This window comes from Sparus aurata, unplaced genomic scaffold (genome assembly GCF_900880675.1).
Source record: "Sparus aurata unplaced genomic scaffold, fSpaAur1.1, whole genome shotgun sequence".
NCBI classification, from domain to species: Eukaryota; Metazoa; Chordata; class Actinopteri; order Spariformes; family Sparidae; genus Sparus; species Sparus aurata.
Genome location: NW_022045121.1, coordinates 86,220 through 107,392, shown reverse-complemented (window position 1 = coordinate 107,392; position 21,173 = coordinate 86,220). Strand labels below are relative to the sequence as shown.

General features: G+C 41.1%; 2 protein-coding genes across 3 annotated transcripts; both read right to left on the bottom strand.

Annotated features, from left to right (window-relative positions):
• Positions 1-10,809: 10,809 nt before the first annotated feature.
• Positions 10,810-12,766, bottom strand: LOC115577854 (nuclear factor 7, ovary-like; the record flags this gene model as incomplete). The annotated part of the gene is made up of 1 exon (XM_030410738.1): positions 10,810-12,766. A coding segment is annotated over one exon (1,602 nt), but the record flags the coding sequence as incomplete, so codon positions are not given.
• A 656-nt stretch (positions 12,767-13,422) lies between these two features.
• On the bottom strand, positions 13,423-15,075 carry LOC115577842 (E3 ubiquitin-protein ligase TRIM21-like). Of its 2 annotated transcripts, XM_030410725.1 has the most exons (2): positions 14,840-15,070; positions 13,423-14,803 (listed from the first exon to the last, which is right to left on the bottom strand). In XM_030410725.1, the coding sequence occupies exons 1-2, from the start codon at positions 15,064-15,066 to the stop codon at positions 13,423-13,425; spliced, it is 1,608 nt and encodes a 535-aa protein (XP_030266585.1). In that variant the 5' UTR covers positions 15,067-15,070. The 2 variants fall into 2 exon arrangements, with proteins under 2 accessions (XP_030266585.1, XP_030266586.1); XM_030410726.1 differs by having other exon boundaries at positions 13,423-15,075.
• Positions 15,076-21,173: the final 6,098 nt, after the last annotated feature.

Here is a 21,173-nt window from a genome sequence, read left to right as displayed (position 1 = left end):
AAACACCACTTCGTCTTGTCTTTAACATGAACATAATAAAATCTTCCTGAAGAGAAACTCTGTGCTGCTAAGACACAGGGACATTTATCAAATCTCTCTGGGTTGTCTGAAAGTTTCTACTTGACATCACCATGTTTAACTTGTTTTCCATCATCAGACAGGATGAGATCAGGATGTGCTGTACCAGGATAGAGTGTCACATCCACTGCATACTGCTGGACCCTCTTCAGCTCAGCCTTCTTCATCTGTTTACTGAGCGTCTCCTGCAGCTGATTCACAGCTCTCACCACAGTCCCCTCATATGAAGGTGGACAGACGCTGACTCCTGTCCAGTCCTTGGTGGGTGGAGCAGCGTTCAGTGATGGGGAGCTTTGGAAGTTGATGAAAATGTTCTATTTAGAACTTGAGATTTTGAAGCCACCAAAAGAACCAACCCAAAGAAGATCAAGATAGCAAGTGAGTGCATTAAGTTTCAGACATGGTGAGAAATCAAAATGTTCTCGACTTCCTTCCCGATGGATGCAGAAGAAGTAGGAGAGAGTTCGCAATTAGAACTTATGGAAATGCAGTATGATAATTCTCTGAAGAATCAGCATCAGCATCTCTCCCTACCGACTTCTACCAGAGCTTGGAAATGCCAAGTTTCCTCTTATGAGACGCCATGCAGAAATAATTATGAGACTGTTACTAAACAGACAGTTTAGTAACTTTCTATGAGACTGATTTGATGACTTGGCTATCTTTCACTTCAAGGGTGGTGCCTCAAGGTGGTCTAATGTGAACTGGATCTTATTAATCATAATTAGTATTTATCTCTGATATTCATGGACATTATTGATAGCCAAATTTAACCCAAGACTCCCTTTCAATGTTGCGTGATACTACAATATACTAACACTACATATGGTGCCCCATGTGAGGCTGTTGGCAATCATTCAAAATTGTGCAATATTAAATTCAGCATAATTTGGCCAGTGCTAAAATTTGATTCACATCTTGAACCCTTCAGTCAAAAGGCTGAACATTTTACCACACTAGTCTACTACAGGAGAAGTTGTTTATTACTTATAAACACGGTGATGAGAATTGATTTATCTCTCAAATATCAAATTTAGCCCATTTGACTTACCAAAATCTTTTTGGTTGTTGAGACATTTCTGTTGCCGTGACTCAATTTAAAAGTGCTCTGTACAAATTGTAGGAATTTCAGTTTATTATTTGAATATCCAGTGTTGTGTGTCACGATGGAAAATGACTGATGTTGATGTTTCTGTTTCAGCTGACCTTAGATCAGAATACTTTATAATACCCATGAGAACATTAAATGCACCATGCTGTCACTGTGGATTAGAAAGTTTACATCATCGGGTTTTGGGGGTTATGTCATCAGACAACAGCATGGATGATATGACGTTCCTTAATATGAGGATATTTCTAAGACTGTGAACAAAATGCATGTCATCTTTGTCAAATTAATTGAGTTTTAACATAACACAACAACAGTTATTTGAGATTAATTCTTGTTTAATGAAAAATGTGAATTTGCAAACAGAAAATCCAGATGTTAGACGATGTAGTAGAGTAAAAACTACAATATTTCCTCTCACAGTGGTGAAAAGTAAAAACAGCCCCCAGAAACAGAAACGTAGGGCAAGTTAAGTTTTTTGATTTTGTATGCGAGTGACTACCTTGTTACTTCCTGTCTGTGACTGTAACATAGCAGTGTGTATCTGTTCCAAACACTTTACAGTCTGTGATCCATCACAGCAACTAATCCCTCTGCACTTCACTGCTGTTCTCCAAAGTGTTGAGCAGTTTTTTTCCGCCTGAAACATTTCTCACAAATACATTACAAGGAGAAACATTTTTACCTGAGATGGAGAATCCTTCTGATTGAACCACAGCTGTAGATTAAAGAGCTTCTCTGTGATTCTGCACTTTTAAGGGGTAAGCTGAGTACAATTATTTTATAGTTAAAGTCTGTGCTTACATAACACACAGAGAAGCTCCTCAGTAACATGAGAAGACATGAACCAGATAGATTTCATTATTCTCCTGCCTTCATGTAATCTGCTTCAGCATCAGACTGTAGTTCTTTATTAAGAGCAGGTCCTCATGTGGACACAGGCTGCAGTTTGTCTTGAGCTCCACTAGAGGGCATCCTCAGATCTCTGGTTTAGTTCATATCAACTGTTCAAACCTTCAATAACACGACATCATCTCACACTACCAGCTGTCTCAGGTGTGATGGAGGATTGGAGTTCATCAGCTCAAGTCAGTCTGAGAACAGCTGATGGTGTTTTTAATCACATGATTTGGTCGTCATTAAAAACATCAGCTGTTGATATCAATGACAAACTAAATAATCAATCAGACACAAGATTTTTTTTTTTTTTGCTTTTTCTGTTTTATTCATGAAGAAAAAAAATCAAATTACTTTTTGCTCTTTTATAAATGCTTTGTCAGGATGCTCATCTTACATTTACAATGATCAGACAAAACTCAACAGACAAATATTTCACATAAATGAGTACATTGTTTTCTGATGATTTAACAGTGTTGAAGGCAGGTAATGCAATTATTGAAATAAATGAGACTACGTTAGATAATATCAATCAATGTGGTAAAACTGGTGTGTTGTTAGTGGTAAATATCTGAGTGACACATCAAGAAAAACATTTATAGTTAAAACAATAAAATCACATTGATCAGAATGTGAAACAAACCCTATCACATGACCAATAAATGTACATTCATTACATTAAATGATGTGAATCTTTCTTTAGAAAATAAAATGTTTGTTCTACTCAGTATGATTGACAGGAGAGATGATCAGAGGAGCAGAGTTTTTACCACCATCATTATTACATGGACTGAAGAGTGGGTAGAGTTTCTGAGTAAAGCAGCAGCCAGTAAAGGAGTAGATGAGAGCTGCAGCATCAACGTCATAAAAGGAGACCAGACCCTCCTCATAATCCACAAACACCCCCACCTTCTCAGGCTGATGCTTCAGAGAGAGACGGACTGAAGGGCCAGCACAAGCTTTGTACTCATTATTATTTCTCAAACATATCATCCAGTAACCATACTGAGGAGACAGTTTGATGTTTCCCTTCCTGTTGATCGACTCTCTGGCCACTCCTAAATCCCAGTCAGTCTTAACTTGAGCCTCATTATAAAATCTTCCAGGAGAGATACTCTGATTTGCTAAGACGTTAGCACAAGTATCAAATCTCTCTGGGTTGTCTGGGAGATTCTTCGTTACATCACCATGTTTAACTTGTTTGCCATCATCAGACAGGATGAGTTTGGGATGTGCTGTATCAGGATCGAGTGTCACATCCACTGCATACTGCTGGACCCTCTTCAGCTCGACCTTCTTCATCTGTTTACTTAGCGTCTCCTCCAGCTGATTCACAGCTCTCACCACAGTCCCCTCATATGAAGGTGGACGGACGCTGACTCCTGTCCAGTTCTTTGTGGGTGGAGCAGTGTTCAGTGATGGGGAGCTTTGGAGGAGGTGGAGGTGGTCTTCCGACTGGGAGAGCTGCTCCACCTCAGAGCTTCTCTTCTCCAGCTCAGAGATTTCCTGTTCCAGCTCTTTGATGAAGCCTTCAGCCTGTTTCTCTGTCTCTCTCTGCTTCTCTTTGATGGTGTCGATGACCTCGGCCTGGCTTCTCTCAACAGACTCCTTCAGAGCTCTGAAGACCTGAACACCAGCTGCTATCTCTCTGTCTGCATCTTTCTTACTGAGCTCCACTGAGCGCTTCATCTCCTCAATCTTCAGTCGTCTCTTCTGGATCATCTGCTGAATGAACATTCATTTAGAATTTTTAATCAGAGGATATTGAAAAATTATTGGTGGAATATTCAGAGAATCATCATGATTGCCAAATGAAAGGGAGCACATTGGTTATCCAGACCACTTCCTCCTCTAGCTCCCTTAACCAAATAAATCTCTCTGACTTCCTCCAGTGGTCACGTGAGTCCCTGCCTATCAATGTGTTGGTAAATTCTGGTGGAGACGACAGCTTAATTGATTCAGTCATGGTCCAGCAAGCTTTTGTTCCTGTTCTGCCTGTCAACAATCCCAAGACTGTCAGTTCCCTAGATGGCAAACTACTGGCTAAGGTCACCCATGGCCCAGTCCAGGTTACTGTCCTCATCCTCATCAACCATACTCTGTCCTATTGCTCTGGCTCCCAAAATGGCAATCGTTCGTGAGTACTTCATGAGGAGTATTCTTCCAAGTTAACTTGCCATCCTGATGTTCAATGCACTCAGCTGTTCCTCCGTCAATGCTTCTCGGGGCCAGGACTTACTCAGTATGTCAAGGAGTTTGTGGCAGCCTGCACGGTTTGTGCCCGGAGCAAGGCCTCTCATTGCCCCCCTGTTGGTCTCCTCCATCCTCTATCTGTGTCAAGCCGCCTCTTGTCCCATGTGGCAGTGTTGTCACCAGATTACCGCCTTCCGAGGGTTGTACCATCATACCAACCATAATCGACCACTTCCCTAAGTCTGTCCATTTTGACCCATAACCCAAGCTGCCTTCAGCTTTGAGACTGCCCAGCTCCTCGTTCTCCACATGTTTCAACTCGTGTTTTGATGTCTTCAAGGTGTGGCAGGCTTTCTGTGGGGTGCTGGGGGCAACCTCGAGTCTCACATCTGGTTACCAAACATGCTAACCAGGACCTGGAAGCCACCCTTGGCTGTTTGACACCTCGACATCCTTCCTCCTGGTGCAACTTCCCTTTCTGGGTTGAGTATTCACACAACTCCCGCACTTGTGCAGCCACCGGCAAGACCCCCTTAATGACAATTCCAGATTTTCAATCCCCTTTGTTCCACACACACAGGAAGCAGTGATGGCTTTCCCCCTCTATTCAAGTCTACTTAAACCATTGTAAGGATGTCTGGCACACTGCACATGCTGCCCTGATGCTCCTCTCCGCACAGCCAATGCCTGGCAGACCTACGTCGTTCCCCTGCTCCCCAGTACCAACCCAGACAGAAGGTTTGGCTCTCCGCCCGGGACTTGTCCCTTCAGTTGGATTCCCGCAAACTGGCTCCTCATTATGTTCGCCCCTACGAAGTTGAGAGGTTCAGCAATCCTGCGGCAGTTCGCCTCAAGTTGCCTGCATCCCGATGGGTCCAGCCTTAATTCCACGTCTCTCAGTGGAAGCCCGTTTCCATAAGCATCCTTAGCCCTCTGGCTGAACCCACTCCTCCTAACCCATCTCATCAAGGACCAGCCAGCCTTTACTGTCTCCAAGATCCTGGACGTTTGTCGACAGGGCCAGGGTTTTCAGTTCCTTGATGACTGGGAGGGGTACAGTCCTGAGGAATGTTCTGGAGTTTCCGCCAGGGGTCTCAAACCCAACCATATGCTTCTCTCTGACTTCTATCGTCAGTACCCTGACAAGCCTGGTAGGACAATTGGAAGTATCCATTAGTGGGGGGGGAACTGTTATGATGGGACTTTGTGGTGTAGTGTTTATGTACTTTGTGTTTTAGAGGCGCTTGGTGAGACCGGGCATGGCTTTTCTACTGGGTGGAGCTGTGCCGGTCCACACACTTGCAGCTTATTGGATGTAATCAGCACCTGCTCTTATACCCAGACCTTCCCTATGCACGGTGCCAGATTAATGTCGCCAGCTCTAGTGGTACTTGGTTTCTCTCATTCTCTTGAGTATATGTATTAAGAGTCTTTTGAGATATTCACTTCCAAGTGCCTTAATCCAGCTTCTCTCCTCTTCCAGTGTGATCGGACCATTCCTGTGGCCTAGCCCCTCTACCACCCACCACCTAGCTTTCCGCACCTCTAGCACTCTACACAACCCTGACGGCCTGAGCCAGCCACCTGCGTAACCGTGAGTCTCTACCTGCACAACCCTGGAAGCCACCTGCCTGTGCTTGAACTCAACAACTCAATCTGCCAGGAATTCCTTTGTGATTAATTAATTCACCTTTAAAATGTAATCCCTGTGTAGGATAGTATGTGGTCCTGACATGGGCAGCACCATAAATATATAATGTAGGAGACACTGCTCACACACTACTTTGATATATATATGATAATTAATCACTGGTAATTAATTTTACACTCGTAAATGGGGCACCACCTCCGTGTTTAGTTACTGGAATAATCCGGAGGACATTATTCCAAACACCTAACTGTACCAGTTGGCTTGGACGGTCTTGGGAGTCAGGAGACACTGAGGTTTGATGTTCTTGAGAGTTCTGGGTTGGACTACGGCACGGCGCGTCGGTCCAGTAGCCAGAGGGAAGGCTGGTACTCAGATGATCACAGTCTTAAAAAAGACTTTTCTTGGTCGTTTCAAGTAGTGGTACTTAAGTCCTGATTCTGAAATTAATTCAACTTCACTTGATATCAGGCGACACATATTAACGATTAACTAGTTCCTTATTAGCTGCATGTTGACTCTTTATTAGTCATTATAAAGCACTTTATAATAATAAATAATTCCTTATTCTGCAAGATCATTTCTACAACTACTAGAACATTTATAAAGAGTTTCCCTCAATAACCTCCTAATTAGTGATATTGATAGTAAATAAGGGAGTTGTTGGACATGAATGAAGTCATTCCTCCTGAAGTCACATGTATAAATATAGTTTGATGTTATGTGACAAAACTCAAAACTAGAAGTTGTAAAAGAGTCCAAATAACTCTAAATCAAGTCTCTCTCAGTGACGTGTTGCTCTTATAGTTGAACCTTGTGGGTTAATAAGTGTCAAAACACTGACACAACTACCACTGATAAATATGAGGTATTAAAAAAACTAAAGTCTGAAAGCAGTTCAATCACAATGTTTTAAAACATCAGCAAACTGTTCAGTTTTCTGTCCTCCAGGTAAAGATAAGTACAACAAAAATGGTCTTGCTCCATGTAAAAATACTGATGCTAATGTCATAGCTGTTTAAGGAGGCTATAGATCTGAAGCCTTTTATAAAATACCTTTGAGAAAGTTAAATGCATCATATCTTGGCTTTCGATCAGAAAACATCTGTAGATTTTTGTGTTCATGTCATCAGATGAGATGATGGATTACATGAGGTACCTCAATGGGTTCAGAACGTCAAAATGCAGCTACAGTTACCTGAAACAAAGTTATTTCTTATTACAAGATTACACAACAAAAGAGAGATGAGTTTACTTCCTGTTGAATGTAAACTGTATATCTATAAAGTCGTACAGACAAATGTAGTGGAGTAGAAGTACAATATTTCCTCCTCAGATGTTGTGGTGGGAAAATAAAAAGCCTCCAAAAACAGAAACTCTCAAGAAATTCTGATAATGTCATGTTTGTATGTGAGTAAATGTACTTAGTAACTTCATGTCTGTGACTGTAACATTTCAGTGTGTATCTGTTCCAAACACTTTACAGTCTGTGATCCATCACATCAACTAATCCCTCTGCACTTCACTGCTGTTCTCCAAAGTGTTGAGCAGCTTTTCTCCGTCTGAAACATTTCTCACAGATACAATAGAAGGAGGAAAATAAAAGTTCTGACCTGAGATAAAGAAACATTCTGATTGGACCACAGCTGTAGATTAAAGAGCTTCTCTGTGATTCTGCACTTTTAAAAGAAGCTGAGTACAATTATTGTAAAGTTAAAGTCTGAGTTTAATCAGACACAATGAAATGTGTCTCTCTCCTCCTTCTCTCCTGGGGACGCTGTCTTTTTCTGTTTTATTAAGAAGATTAGAAATATGATAAAATAACTTTTTGCTCATTTTTAACATCATTGTCAAGATGCAAGTCTTATATTTACAATAATCAGACAATAAAATGGTTAAACTCAACACACAAATGTTTCATGTATCTGAGTATATTGTTTTTTGACAATATAATAGTCATGCAGTTATTAGAATAAATGCGACTACATAAGATAATATCAATAAATGTGGTAAAACTGGTGTGTTGTTGTGGTGAAAAATCAAAGTGACACATCAAAGAAAAACATTTATAGTGAAAAGGATCAAATCATATTGATCAGAACCTGAAAAAATGATGTATACATCACACATCACTAATAAATATACATTTACTACACTAAATGATGTGAATCCTTCTGTAGAAAGTCAAATGTTTGTTCTACTCAGTGTGATTGTCAGGAGAGATAATCAGAGGATCAACGTCATAAAGGGAGACCAGACCCTCCTCATAATCCACAAACACTCCCACCTTCTCAGGCCGACTCTTCAGAGTGAAGAAGACTGGAGGGTCAGCAAGAACTCCGCAGACATTTTTATAAGCCGGAAATATCCTCCAGTAACCATTCTGAGGAGATGCTTTGATGTATCCCTTCTTGTTGATCGACTCTCTGGCCACTCCTAAACACCACTTCGTCTTGTCTTTAACATGAACATAATAAAATCTTCCTGAAGAGAAACTCTGTGCTGCTAAGACACAGGGACATTTATCAAATCTCTCTGGGTTGTCTGAAAGTTTCTACTTGACATCACCATGTTTAACTTGTTTTCCATCATCAGACAGGATGAGATCAGGATGTGCTGTACCAGGATAGAGTGTCACATCCACTGCATACTGCTGGACCCTCTTCAGCTCAGCCTTCTTCATCTGTTTACTGAGCGTCTCCTGCAGCTGATTCACAGCTCTCACCACAGTCCCCTCATATGAAGGTGGACAGACGCTGACTCCTGTCCAGTCCTTGGTGGGTGGAGCAGCGTTCAGTGATGGGGAGCTTTGGAAGTTGATGAAAATGTTCTATTTAGAACTTGAGATTTTGAAGCCACCAAAAGAACCAACCCAAAGAAGATCAAGATAGCAAGTGAGTGCATTAAGTTTCAGACATGGTGAGAAATCAAAATGTTCTCGACTTCCTTCCCGATGGATGCAGAAGAAGTAGGAGAGAGTTCGCAATTAGAACTTATGGAAATGCAGTATGATAATTCTCTGAAGAATCAGCATCAGCATCTCTCCCTACCGACTTCTACCAGAGCTTGGAAATGCCAAGTTTCCTCTTATGAGACGCCATGCAGAAATAATTATGAGACTGTTACTAAACAGACAGTTTAGTAACTTTCTATGAGACTGATTTGATGACTTGGCTATCTTTCACTTCAAGGGTGGTGCCTCAAGGTGGTCTAATGTGAACTGGATCTTATTAATCATAATTAGTATTTATCTCTGATATTCATGGACATTATTGATAGCCAAATTTAACCCAAGACTCCCTTTCAATGTTGCGTGATACTACAATATACTAACACTACATATGGTGCCCCATGTGAGGCTGTTGGCAATCATTCAAAATTGTGCAATATTAAATTCAGCATAATTTGGCCAGTGCTAAAATTTGATTCACATCTTGAACCCTTCAGTCAAAAGGCTGAACATTTTACCACACTAGTCTACTACAGGAGAAGTTGTTTATTACTTATAAACACGGTGATGAGAATTGATTTATCTCTCAAATATCAAATTTAGCCCATTTGACTTACCAAAATCTTTTTGGTTGTTGAGACATTTCTGTTGCCGTGACTCAATTTAAAAGTGCTCTGTACAAATTGTAGGAATTTCAGTTTATTATTTGAATATCCAGTGTTGTGTGTCACGATGGAAAATGACTGATGTTGATGTTTCTGTTTCAGCTGACCTTAGATCAGAATACTTTATAATACCCATGAGAACATTAAATGCACCATGCTGTCACTGTGGATTAGAAAGTTTACATCATCGGGTTTTGGGGGTTATGTCATCAGACAACAGCATGGATGATATGACGTTCCTTAATATGAGGATATTTCTAAGACTGTGAACAAAATGCATGTCATCTTTGTCAAATTAATTGAGTTTTAACATAACACAACAACAGTTATTTGAGATTAATTCTTGTTTAATGAAAAATGTGAATTTGCAAACAGAAAATCCAGATGTTAGACGATGTAGTAGAGTAAAAACTACAATATTTCCTCTCACAGTGGTGAAAAAGTAAAACAGCCCCCAGAAACAGAAACGTAGGGCAAGTTAAGTTTTTTGATTTTGTATGCGAGTGACTACCTTGTTACTTCCTGTCTGTGACTGTAACATAGCAGTGTGTATCTGTTCCAAACACTTTACAGTCTGTGATCCATCACAGCAACTAATCCCTCTGCACTTCACTGCTGTTCTCCAAAGTGTTGAGCAGTTTTTTTCCGCCTGAAACATTTCTCACAAATACATTACAAGGAGAAACATTTTTACCTGAGATGGAGAATCCTTCTGATTGAACCACAGCTGTAGATTAAAGAGCTTCTCTGTGATTCTGCACTTTTAAGGGGTAAGCTGAGTACAATTATTTTATAGTTAAAGTCTGTGCTTACATAACACACAGAGAAGCTCCTCAGTAACATGAGAAGACATGAACCAGATAGATTTCATTATTCTCCTGCCTTCATGTAATCTGCTTCAGCATCAGACTGTAGTTCTTTATTAAGAGCAGGTCCTCATGTGGACACAGGCTGCAGTTTGTCTTGAGCTCCACTAGAGGGCATCCTCAGATCTCTGGTTTAGTTCATATCAACTGTTCAAACCTTCAATAACACGACATCATCTCACACTACCAGCTGTCTCAGGTGTGATGGAGGATTGGAGTTCATCAGCTCAAGTCAGTCTGAGAACAGCTGATGGTGTTTTTAATCACATGATTTGGTCGTCATTAAAACATCAGCTGTTGATATCAATGACAAACTAAATAATCAATCAGACACAAGATTTTTTTTTTTTTTGCTTTTTCTGTTTTATTCATGAAGAAAAAAAATCAAATTACTTTTTGCTCTTTTATAAATGCTTTGTCAGGATGCTCATCTTACATTTACAATGATCAGACAAAACTCAACAGACAAATATTTCACATAAATGAGTACATTGTTTTCTGATGATTTAACAGTGTTGAAGGCAGGTAATGCAATTATTGAAATAAATGAGACTACGTTAGATAATATCAATCAATGTGGTAAAACTGGTGTGTTGTTAGTGGTAAATATCTGAGTGACACATCAAGAAAAACATTTATAGTTAAAACAATAAAATCACATTGATCAGAATGTGAAACAAACCCTATCACATGACCAATAAATGTACATTCATTACATTAAATGATGTGAATCTTTCTTTAGAAAATAAAATGTTTGTTCTACTCAGTATGATTGACAGGAGAGATGATCAGAGGAGCAGAGTTTTTACCACCATCATTATTACATGGACTGAAGAGTGGGTAGAGTTTCTGAGTAAAGCAGCAGCCAGTAAAGGAGTAGATGAGAGCTGCAGCATCAACGTCATAAAAGGAGACCAGACCCTCCTCATAATCCACAAACACCCCCACCTTCTCAGGCTGATGCTTCAGAGAGAGACGGACTGAAGGGCCAGCACAAGCTTTGTACTCATTATTATTTCTCAAACATATCATCCAGTAACCATACTGAGGAGACAGTTTGATGTTTCCCTTCCTGTTGATCGACTCTCTGGCCACTCCTAAATCCCAGTCAGTCTTAACTTGAGCCTCATTATAAAATCTTCCAGGAGAGATACTCTGATTTGCTAAGACGTTAGCACAAGTATCAAATCTCTCTGGGTTGTCTGGGAGATTCTTCGTTACATCACCATGTTTAACTTGTTTGCCATCATCAGACAGGATGAGTTTGGGATGTGCTGTATCAGGATCGAGTGTCACATCCACTGCATACTGCTGGACCCTCTTCAGCTCGACCTTCTTCATCTGTTTACTTAGCGTCTCCTCCAGCTGATTCACAGCTCTCACCACAGTCCCCTCATATGAAGGTGGACGGACGCTGACTCCTGTCCAGTTCTTTGTGGGTGGAGCAGTGTTCAGTGATGGGGAGCTTTGGAGGAGGTGGAGGTGGTCTTCCGACTGGGAGAGCTGCTCCACCTCAGAGCTTCTCTTCTCCAGCTCAGAGATTTCCTGTTCCAGCTCTTTGATGAAGCCTTCAGCCTGTTTCTCTGTCTCTCTCTGCTTCTCTTTGATGGTGTCGATGACCTCGGCCTGGCTTCTCTCAACAGACTCCTTCAGAGCTCTGAAGACCTGAACACCAGCTGCTATCTCTCTGTCTGCATCTTTCTTACTGAGCTCCACTGAGCGCTTCATCTCCTCAATCTTCAGTCGTCTCTTCTGGATCATCTGCTGAATTTCAGCGTCTGTCTTCCCCAGCTCGGCCTTCTTTCCTTCATATTCTTCTTTCAGAGGAACAACATCATGTGTCTTATGATCTGAAATACTGCATAGCATGCAGACACACATCTGGTCGGTCTTACAGAACAGCTCCAGCAGTTTATTGTGCTTCGTACACATCCTGTCTTCCAGGTTCTCCACAGGGTCGATCCGCTGATGTCTTTTCAGGCCTGACTTTGTCAGATGAGGCTCCAGGTGAGTCTCACAGTAGGAGGCCAGACACACCAGGCAGGACTTCAGGGCCTTCAGTTTGGTTCCAGTGCAGACGTCACAGGGAACTTCTCCTGGTTTGGAAACTTGTTGCTCTGAGCTGCTGCTGCTGGCTTTCTGTTGAGCTGACTGTCTGAACTGAGCAGCCGTCTCAGAGATGAACGTGTTGACCTGCAGTTCAGGTCTGGTGTTGAAAGTCTTTTTACAGTTGGGACACTGACACTTGTAATTTTTATCCCAGTGTTTAGTGATGCAGGTTTTACAGAAGTTGTGTCCACATGGTGTGCTGACTGGATCAGTGAACACATCCAGACAGATGGAGCACAGAAACTGATCTGAAATAAATTAATTCTCCTCTTGACAAGAAACTGATTTTTTGTCTTGTCTCCACTAGAGGGCGTCCTCAGATCTCTGGTTTAGTTCATATCAGCTGTTCAAACCTTCAATAACAGACATCATCTCACACTACCAGCTGTCTCAGGTGTGATGGAGGATTGGAGCTCGTCAGCTCAAGTCAGTCTGAGAACAGCTGATGGTGTTTTTAATCACATGATTTGGTCGTCATTAGAAACATCAGCTGTTGATATCAATAACAAACTGAATAATCAATCAGACACAAGATTTTTTTTTTTTTCTGTTTTATTCATGAAGAAAAACAAAATCAATTTACTTTTTGCTCTTTTATAAATGTTTTGTCAGGATGCAGCTCATCTTATATTTACAATGATCAGACAAAACTCAACACACAAATATTTCACATATCTGAGTACATTCTTTTCTGGTGATTTAACAGTGTTGAAGGCAGGTAATGTAGTTATTAAAATAAATGAGACTACGTTAGATAATATCAATCAATGTGGTAAAACTGGTGTGTTGTTGTGGTAAATATCTGAGTGACACATCAAGAAAAACATTTATAGTTAAACATCACCAATAAATGTACATTTATTACATTAAATGATGTGAATCTTTCTGCAGAAAATCAAATATTTGTTCTACTCAGTGTGATTGACAGGAGAGATGATCAGAGGAGCAGAGTTTTTACCACCATCATTAACACATGGACCGAAGAGTGGGTAGAGTTTCTGAGTGAAGCAGCAGCCAGTAAAGGAGTAGATAAGAGCTGCAGCATCAACGTCATAAAAGGAGACCAGACCCTCCTCATAATCCACAAACACCCCCACCTTCTCAGGCCGACTCTTCAGAGAGAGACCGACTGGAGGGCCAGCACAAGCTCTGTACTCATTTTCATTCCTCAAACATATCGTCCAGTAACCATTCTGAGGAGATGCTGTGATGTGTCCCTTCCTATTGATCGACTCTCTGGCCACTCCTAAATCCCAGTCAGTCTTCTCTTTAACTTGAACCTCATAATAAAATCTTCCTGAAGAGAAGCTCTGCTTTGCTAAGACACAAGCACATTTATCAAATCTCTCTGGGTTGTTTGGGAGTTTCTTCTTTACATCACCATGTTTAACTTGTTTTCCATCATCAGACAGGATGAGGTAGGGATATACTGTATCAGGATCAAGTGTCACATCCACTGCATACTGCTGGACCCTCTTCAGCTCGACCTCAAGCAGCTTCTTCATCTGTTTACTGAGCGTCTCCTCCAGCTGATTCACAGCTCTCACCACAGTCCCCTCATATGAAGGTGGACGGATGCTGACTCCTGTCCAGTTCTTGGTGGGTGGAGCAGCGTTCAGTGATGGGAAGCTTTGGAGGAGGTGGTGGTGGTCTTCAGACTGTGAGAGCTGCTCCACCTCAGAGCTTCTCTTCTCCAGCTCAGAGATTTCCTGTTCCAGCTCTTTGATGAAGCCTTCAGCCTGTTTCTCTGTCTCTCTCTGCCTCTCTTTGATGGTGTCGATGAGCTCGGCCTGGCTTCTCTCAACAGACTCCTTCAGAGCGCTGAAGACCTGAACACCAGCTGCTATCTCTCTGTCTGCATCTTTCTTACTGAGCTCCACTGAGCGCTTCATCTCCTCAATCATCAGTCGTCTCTTCTGGATCATCTGCTGAATTTCAGCGTCTCTCTTCCCCAGCTCGGCCTTCTTTCCTTCATATTCTTCTTTCAGAGGAACAACATCATGTGTCTTGTGGTCTGAATAGGTGCAGATCATGCAGACACACATCTGGTCGGTCTTACAGAACAGCTCCAGCAGTTTATCGTGCTTCGTACACATCCTGTCTTCCAGGTTCTCCACAGGGTCGATAAGCTGATGTCTTTTCAGCTGTTTAGCTGTCAGATGAGGCTCCAGGTGAGTCTCACAGTAGGAGACCAGACACACCAGGCAGGACTTCAGGGCCTTCAGTTTGGTTCCAGTGCAGACGTCACAGGGAACTTCTCCTGGTTTGGAAACTTGTTGCTCTGAGCTGCTGCTGCTGGCTTTCTGTTGAGCTGACTGTCTGAACTGAGCAGCCATCTCAGAGATGAACGTGTTGACCTGCAGTTCAGGTCTGGTGTTGAAAGTCTTTTTACAGTTGGGACACTGACACTTGTCATTTTTATCCCAGTGTTGAGTGATGCAAGTTTTACAGAAGTTGTGTCCACATGGTGTGGTGACTGGATCAGTGAACACATCCAGACAGATGGAGCACAGAAACTGATCTTCAGTCAAGAGACAGCTGGCAGCAGACATGTTTACAGTCTGAGGATGAAAAATGAAAAAAGAAAACTGTAATTAGATATCTCTGGATTAAATGTTTAATAAAGTATTACTAGTTGAATATAAGGACGGTCATGATGAGTTCTGTTGGGTAAAAATGTGTCCTGGATACACCTCTAAGTGGAACTTCCTGTCTGAGTACAGTTCAGGTTTTGTGTTACAGGTAATACCGGTTTCTGAAACACAGTAAATATTATCAGCTGTACAAAGACACAGAGCAGAAACAGTAAAGTTGAACTGACAGGGTTATAAGTTCAAGGATTCTTACTTAAGTGTTTTACAGCTATATAGGTTGTAAAACCGCCATTTTGTACAGTTTGGACCCAATAAATACACTGTCAGATAACATGAGACACTGTGCTCTGAGCTAGGCTAGTTAGCCTTTAGCAGACTAGTTTATCTGTGTTTGTCTTATGGTTGGATTGAGCTGCTGTGCTTTACAGTAAAGGTATGTGGTTTAATCAAACTCAATTAATATCAGGTATCAAGCATGATGTTTTAATATCAGGAGACAGATCAGTCAAAGTGGGTAAATTAGCTGAAGCTAAAGCTAGCTGTGACTGTGTCCTATCTAACTTTATCCAGAGTTCAGTCACTGTGGTTTGATTTCAACCTGTTTTGTAGTTCTGACTAAATGTACATGTTGAAATTGGCCGTGTACTCACCAGTGTTTGTCAGAGATTCTGCTGTTGTGTTGAGAAAGTTTTCTTCAGAGAGAAACACACAGACTCGTCTGGACTGCAGCTCTGCTGTCACTCAAACTTTCACTTTCATTTCAGGAAATGTGACATTCCAGTTTTTTCTCCCTGTTGCTCCTCCTCTCAGTGAAGCTCTGTCAGTTTTAGTGACTCACTGTGAAACTTGTCGACAAAACTTCGGAACAAGTTTTTACTTGTTTGTTTCTCGTCTTTTCTCAGCAGTGGAAGTTTACAGCAGCCAAAAGAAATTCAGTTACAAATAAAGCAGATAAGAAAATAGGTCAGTGGAAGATTTTCAAGAACAAACTGTGTCTTTAGATCAACAGGAAATGAAATATAATATCACTAATTGTGTTTTCATTAGTGTAAAATCACCTGAAACTAAGAATCGTTGTGTTTTTGTTACTTTAGAAAGAGACTTTTATATCTACAGAGGGAGCAGCTCCTCTTCCACAGAGTCTGTCAGGTTTCTACGGCAGCCCAGAACGGACAAACCAAACACTTAAGCAACTGCAGTAAGAGAGGGTGAGGCGAGGAGGGTGTAGTTGGTTGCAGCCTCACTGCTACATGCTACTAAATCCTCCATGTGGACTTTTAAATCAAATTAAAATTGTGTTTTTTTGAAAAATCTCCTCAGTCAGAGAGAGGAGACACCACTCAAACATCAGCAGTCTGTCTGATAAAACACAGAGGGATTTATAATTATCACTTTTATTTCCTCGCATTATTTTGAAAGTCCTGAAGTGTAGACGGAGCAGAAGAGCATCAGGCTGCAGTTTGATAAAATCTCCACCAGAGGGCGACGTCAGCTGTCATTTAATCTCTACTGACAGTTGTGTTGTGTTCAGTTCACCTTCTCCAACATAACAACAGCTTTACTTTACATTAAATGACCTTGTAGTTTCTGGGCTTCTCTTCTCAAAGGTGTCGGCGTGTAGTTTGATCATAAATGATTCTGCGGAAGCAAGGCGGAAGGATGAAGCAATCTTCATTAAAACAGAATCTAGCGCCTTGAGTCCGGATCAGAAGCAGCTGCGTTCTGATATTATCAATTCTGTGGACAAAACAATGCCAATATGCTTTGCCCTCTGCCCCATCAAAACCTCAGCCTTTGCTCTTAGGAGATTTTCCATGTGCCACCCTCTCATCTTTACTCGTAGGGGCCTTCTTAAAGTCCCTTGGGCTGTACCTGCCTACTCCTAATTGGTCACTGTGGTGGGTTGAGGGTCCATCTATCCAATCGACATGAAAAGGAGGTGGTTTATCTCCCTGCTCATCTCCCATAAATGGCTAAATCTGTTACTGTCCCTCCTTGGGTCTTGTACTCCAAAACTACCTAAATGATCTTTCTATCCTTTTCTGGATATGTACACGTTTAGATATCTTCCTCCACCTGACATAGGAGTCAGGCTCTGTTTTAGTGCCTATAGTAGTCTCAGTACATCTTCTCCTCAGGCTCATTGTCTCTCCCTGACTCACACATCATGCAGGTGTTTGGTTTTCTAAAACAGATGAATCAGAGAAGAGTCGACCACCATTTGTCCCCTGGTTTCCTCTGAGACGTTGTGTTACATTATATAGGATCCAAACTCAGAAAGATTTAGTTCCACTGAGATATTTAACAGAGGGAGAGGAACGTCCTCAAAATCCTGAACTGGACTTGAACTCTCACTTTAGACAACATCTGGACAGCTGCAGCGCTCTGTGTTCACAAACCTTCATCAATATTTTATAATAACTAATTATTGACAGACCTTGTGAGTATGTGAAAGGAGTTTACGTTTGCTGGAGGTGATGGAGAAGTTTTGTATTATAACAACCTGCCACTTTATCACTTGATAACCAGGAAAGATTGACTGAATAAGAGAGAAATGTTGTTTTATGAAAATAATGAGTTCTGTGATATAAAGTGAAATCATTTTCATAACCAGAATCATTTGTATCCAGTAATAACAAGCAAATATTTAAAATAACATGAAGAATATTTTATAACTTTTCTCCTCATAATAACAGACTGAGGTGTTTCTGTCGTGGTGGTGTCTCCACTAGAGCAAAGGTGATTCTGGGGGATCCAGATCTGATAGGTAGTTGGTCAAGTTCTCAACACAAGAAACAAGAGAAATGCTGTCAATCAATGAAGACAGCTGATCAGCTGATTTAGGGCCAGTTTTACATGTTTAACTAACACAGTAATGGTCGTACTGAGGCTGTGAGAGTTGATTTCTGGTCAGACGTTTGGCCATGCAGGCCTGATAGATGAGCCATGAGAGATGAGCATCTGCTTCTACTGCTGCTGCTGGTCCAGTCCGGTCCGGTCCGGTCATTAATGAAACAGGAGGACGGTCACAGTGACAATGTCAACTGCTGGATAAAAATGCTGAAATCTGTCTATTGAGAGGTAATTTAATGTTTAGTTATGTCGTAGTTCCCTCGTAGGAAAACTTTATCTAGCACTAAGTAGCAGCTAAAAGATGAACTACACTGCACCAGCTAGCTTAGCAGCCTGCAAACCAAGTTAAACATTTAACGTTAGCATTTATTTTTTCTTTTTATTGTTATTTGCATACCGCCATGAAATATGAAACGCTGTTTTCTGGACTGAAGACTGAGGGTGTTATTTGCAGATGTGTGTGTTCAGTAGAGCTAATGTTATATTTTTGACCAAGTGTGTGAAATATAGTGTGACAGTCTGGATTAAAGTAGCTATAACACAAGAACAAGCTGGGATTCATTTATTTGCTCTGTGATTTAAGGGCTGTTTAAAGACTTTTTGATCTTGGAGATGAAGCACTTTTTGTTCAGATCAATTAGCTCATCTTCACAGTTCACATATTTAGATGTTTAAATAGGCAGAGGCAGAGCAAACTGCATTCTAATGCCACAAATTCTTGAGATGCAATATGTGTTAATTGTGTTATTAAAAGTGATCGAAGATGTCGGTAGTTATGTAAAAATAAACCTTTGTAGATACTATAAATAGACATAATTGGGCACATTGTTGACACCTCCTTTCTTTTAGGCATTTTAATGGAGTCAAAGCTGTTATTTAAGGGTTCCAGAGCCCCATGAACACTATGCATACTGATTCTAACCCAATTGACAATGATCCTGCTTGATGTTTGTAGCTATAGCTATCACTTCAAAGTGAATTGACTGACTGATTGATTTAATAATTGAGTGATTGAATTACATTTCCCCCAGGGTTATAAAGAGAGTAGCTATGAAGAAAAGAAGAGATATTCAGAGCTTCTTCTTCTTCAAAAAGAAAAGAGTCAGAACCAGCCACAGCTTCAACCAGCAGCAGTGAAAGGCCCGGTCCAGTCAGCAGCCTCGGTACAGCAGCAGTGATGAAGAGCAGTCAGCTCCCCCTGCACAGGATGGTCGGTCATGCTTGGATAGTTTGAATTTAGCATGTAGACTCACATTCAAGTTGTTTGTCACTCCAGTCGTACAATTAAAACTGTCTGAAACATCACTACACAAGAACAATAGTTAAAACAGTTGTTAAAGACAGAAGAACAATAATAAAATGTGCATAATACATAAATACACACACACACACACACACAGACATATCTATATATGTGTGTGTGTGTGTGTGTGTGTGTGTGTGTGTGTGTGTGTGGCAGAACCTCCAGCCTATTGATGTCTCAGATTTCTCAGATATCCGTGTATTCCCACAGCTGAGCAGCCACACCCAGAGGATCAGGAGATAGTGAGAGATGAGTGTGATCCAGCAGTGTCTGGAGCTCCACCTGCTCAGCATGGTATGTCAAGTTCTGTTTTGTCCAGATGCGTCACTCATGAACAGTTACCTGAAGTTGTTGTGTACTGTCATACATGATTTAATTCAAAAAGGATGGTCCAATTTTGCCCAACGTGTATGCTGTTTATTTGCTAATACACAGCAAACCCCACACTTAAACATAGACAATCTATTCTTTAAATCTCAACCGCGGTCGGCTGCGTACGTGGCATTAAACTTCACTATGCCATGGCCACCCCACACTAGCTTTGTGTCCCATCTTGGCCACCTCCGTAAAAATGTCCTGGATACGCCACTGACCAAAACACCACTGAACAGACAGTTAGGAAATAGCAGGCTTGTCTCTTTTATGGTGTGATTGAGCAGTAAATTCATCATGGCCAGAGCCGGCCCTGGGCATAGGCAGTATAGGCAAATGCTAGGGGCGTTTTTTTTTACCAGTGCCATTACTACTATTATTTCAAAATATTATTTAAGCCCACAGCAACATAATGTCACAACAAAGACTATTAAATAACAGAGAGGCCTTTTTTCTGGGTTCTGGCTCGTTGTACTGTACCTGTCCTCTGTGAGGGGGGCGGGTCGAGAGGCCAGCTGCCTGAATCTGACCGGACCGAGACCCCAAGACCCAGAGAGCAGGGGTGGGCCATACTGCAAATGTTGGTATTGATCCGAAACCAAGTAATAACAGGATCAGTACTGCTGATACTGATACTGATACTTTTGACTTGAAAATTCCTGATCATTGAATGATTTTGTACTTTTGCCTTTAATTAACTGATCATGATTATGATAATAATAAAACACAGGACAAAGATTTTAGCAAAATAAGAAAATAATATTTAACATAGTTAAATCTATAACCTATCTGCATGTAGCCTAAATAGGAACACTAATGTTCCTTCAACAGATACACAAAAGGGTTATTATATTCTGCCATCTTCATACTTTAGAGTGAACCTGAGTGAGCAGAGTGAGAGAGGTGGAGAGGAGCACTGCACATAAGGACTGAGAGAGACGCTGCAATCACACAAACCCTGTGAAGAAATACAAGTGATTTGCTGAACTTATAGAACAGAAACTACAACAAAAATATCGGTCTCAACGCTCTAGTATCGATTCAGTACAAATACTCACCTTGGTAACGATACTATCGATATGTGGATGGATCCGCCCACCCCTACCAGAGAGGAATTTACTGATACTGTAGTGGAATTACAAGGTCTAACAGACTGAATCCATCCAGAGCCCAGTGAAAGAAAGGAAGGAAAGAAGAGGAAGAAAAACGTGAAAAGATACAGGTACAGTCACGTCAATGTGATGAAGTGAATGAAATTAATAGTTTAATGATCGTAGTTACTGTTGTTGGAGCAGAGTGTTAGCTTGCTAGCTAACTTCGGACAATAGTAGCATTGTTTAATAATCAATAAATAATTCGAGTCGACGTAAGTTAATGTTACTCCACCTTAAATTCATCAGGGACGTTTGGAAAGTTAACATTAGGCCTGTTCAGGTGTTATTTTACAGGTGTCTTTCCTGTTTGTATGTCAGTTAAAATGCCATTTGTTTTCCATCCCTTTTGTAACAGGGTCGTTGTAAGCCTTTGGTTTATTGCG

Coding starts and splice junctions, on each gene's coding strand:
- LOC115577842 (XM_030410726.1), bottom strand. CDS start 15,066: ATGTCTGCTGCCAGCTGTCTCTTGACTGAAGATCAGTTTCTGTGCTCC.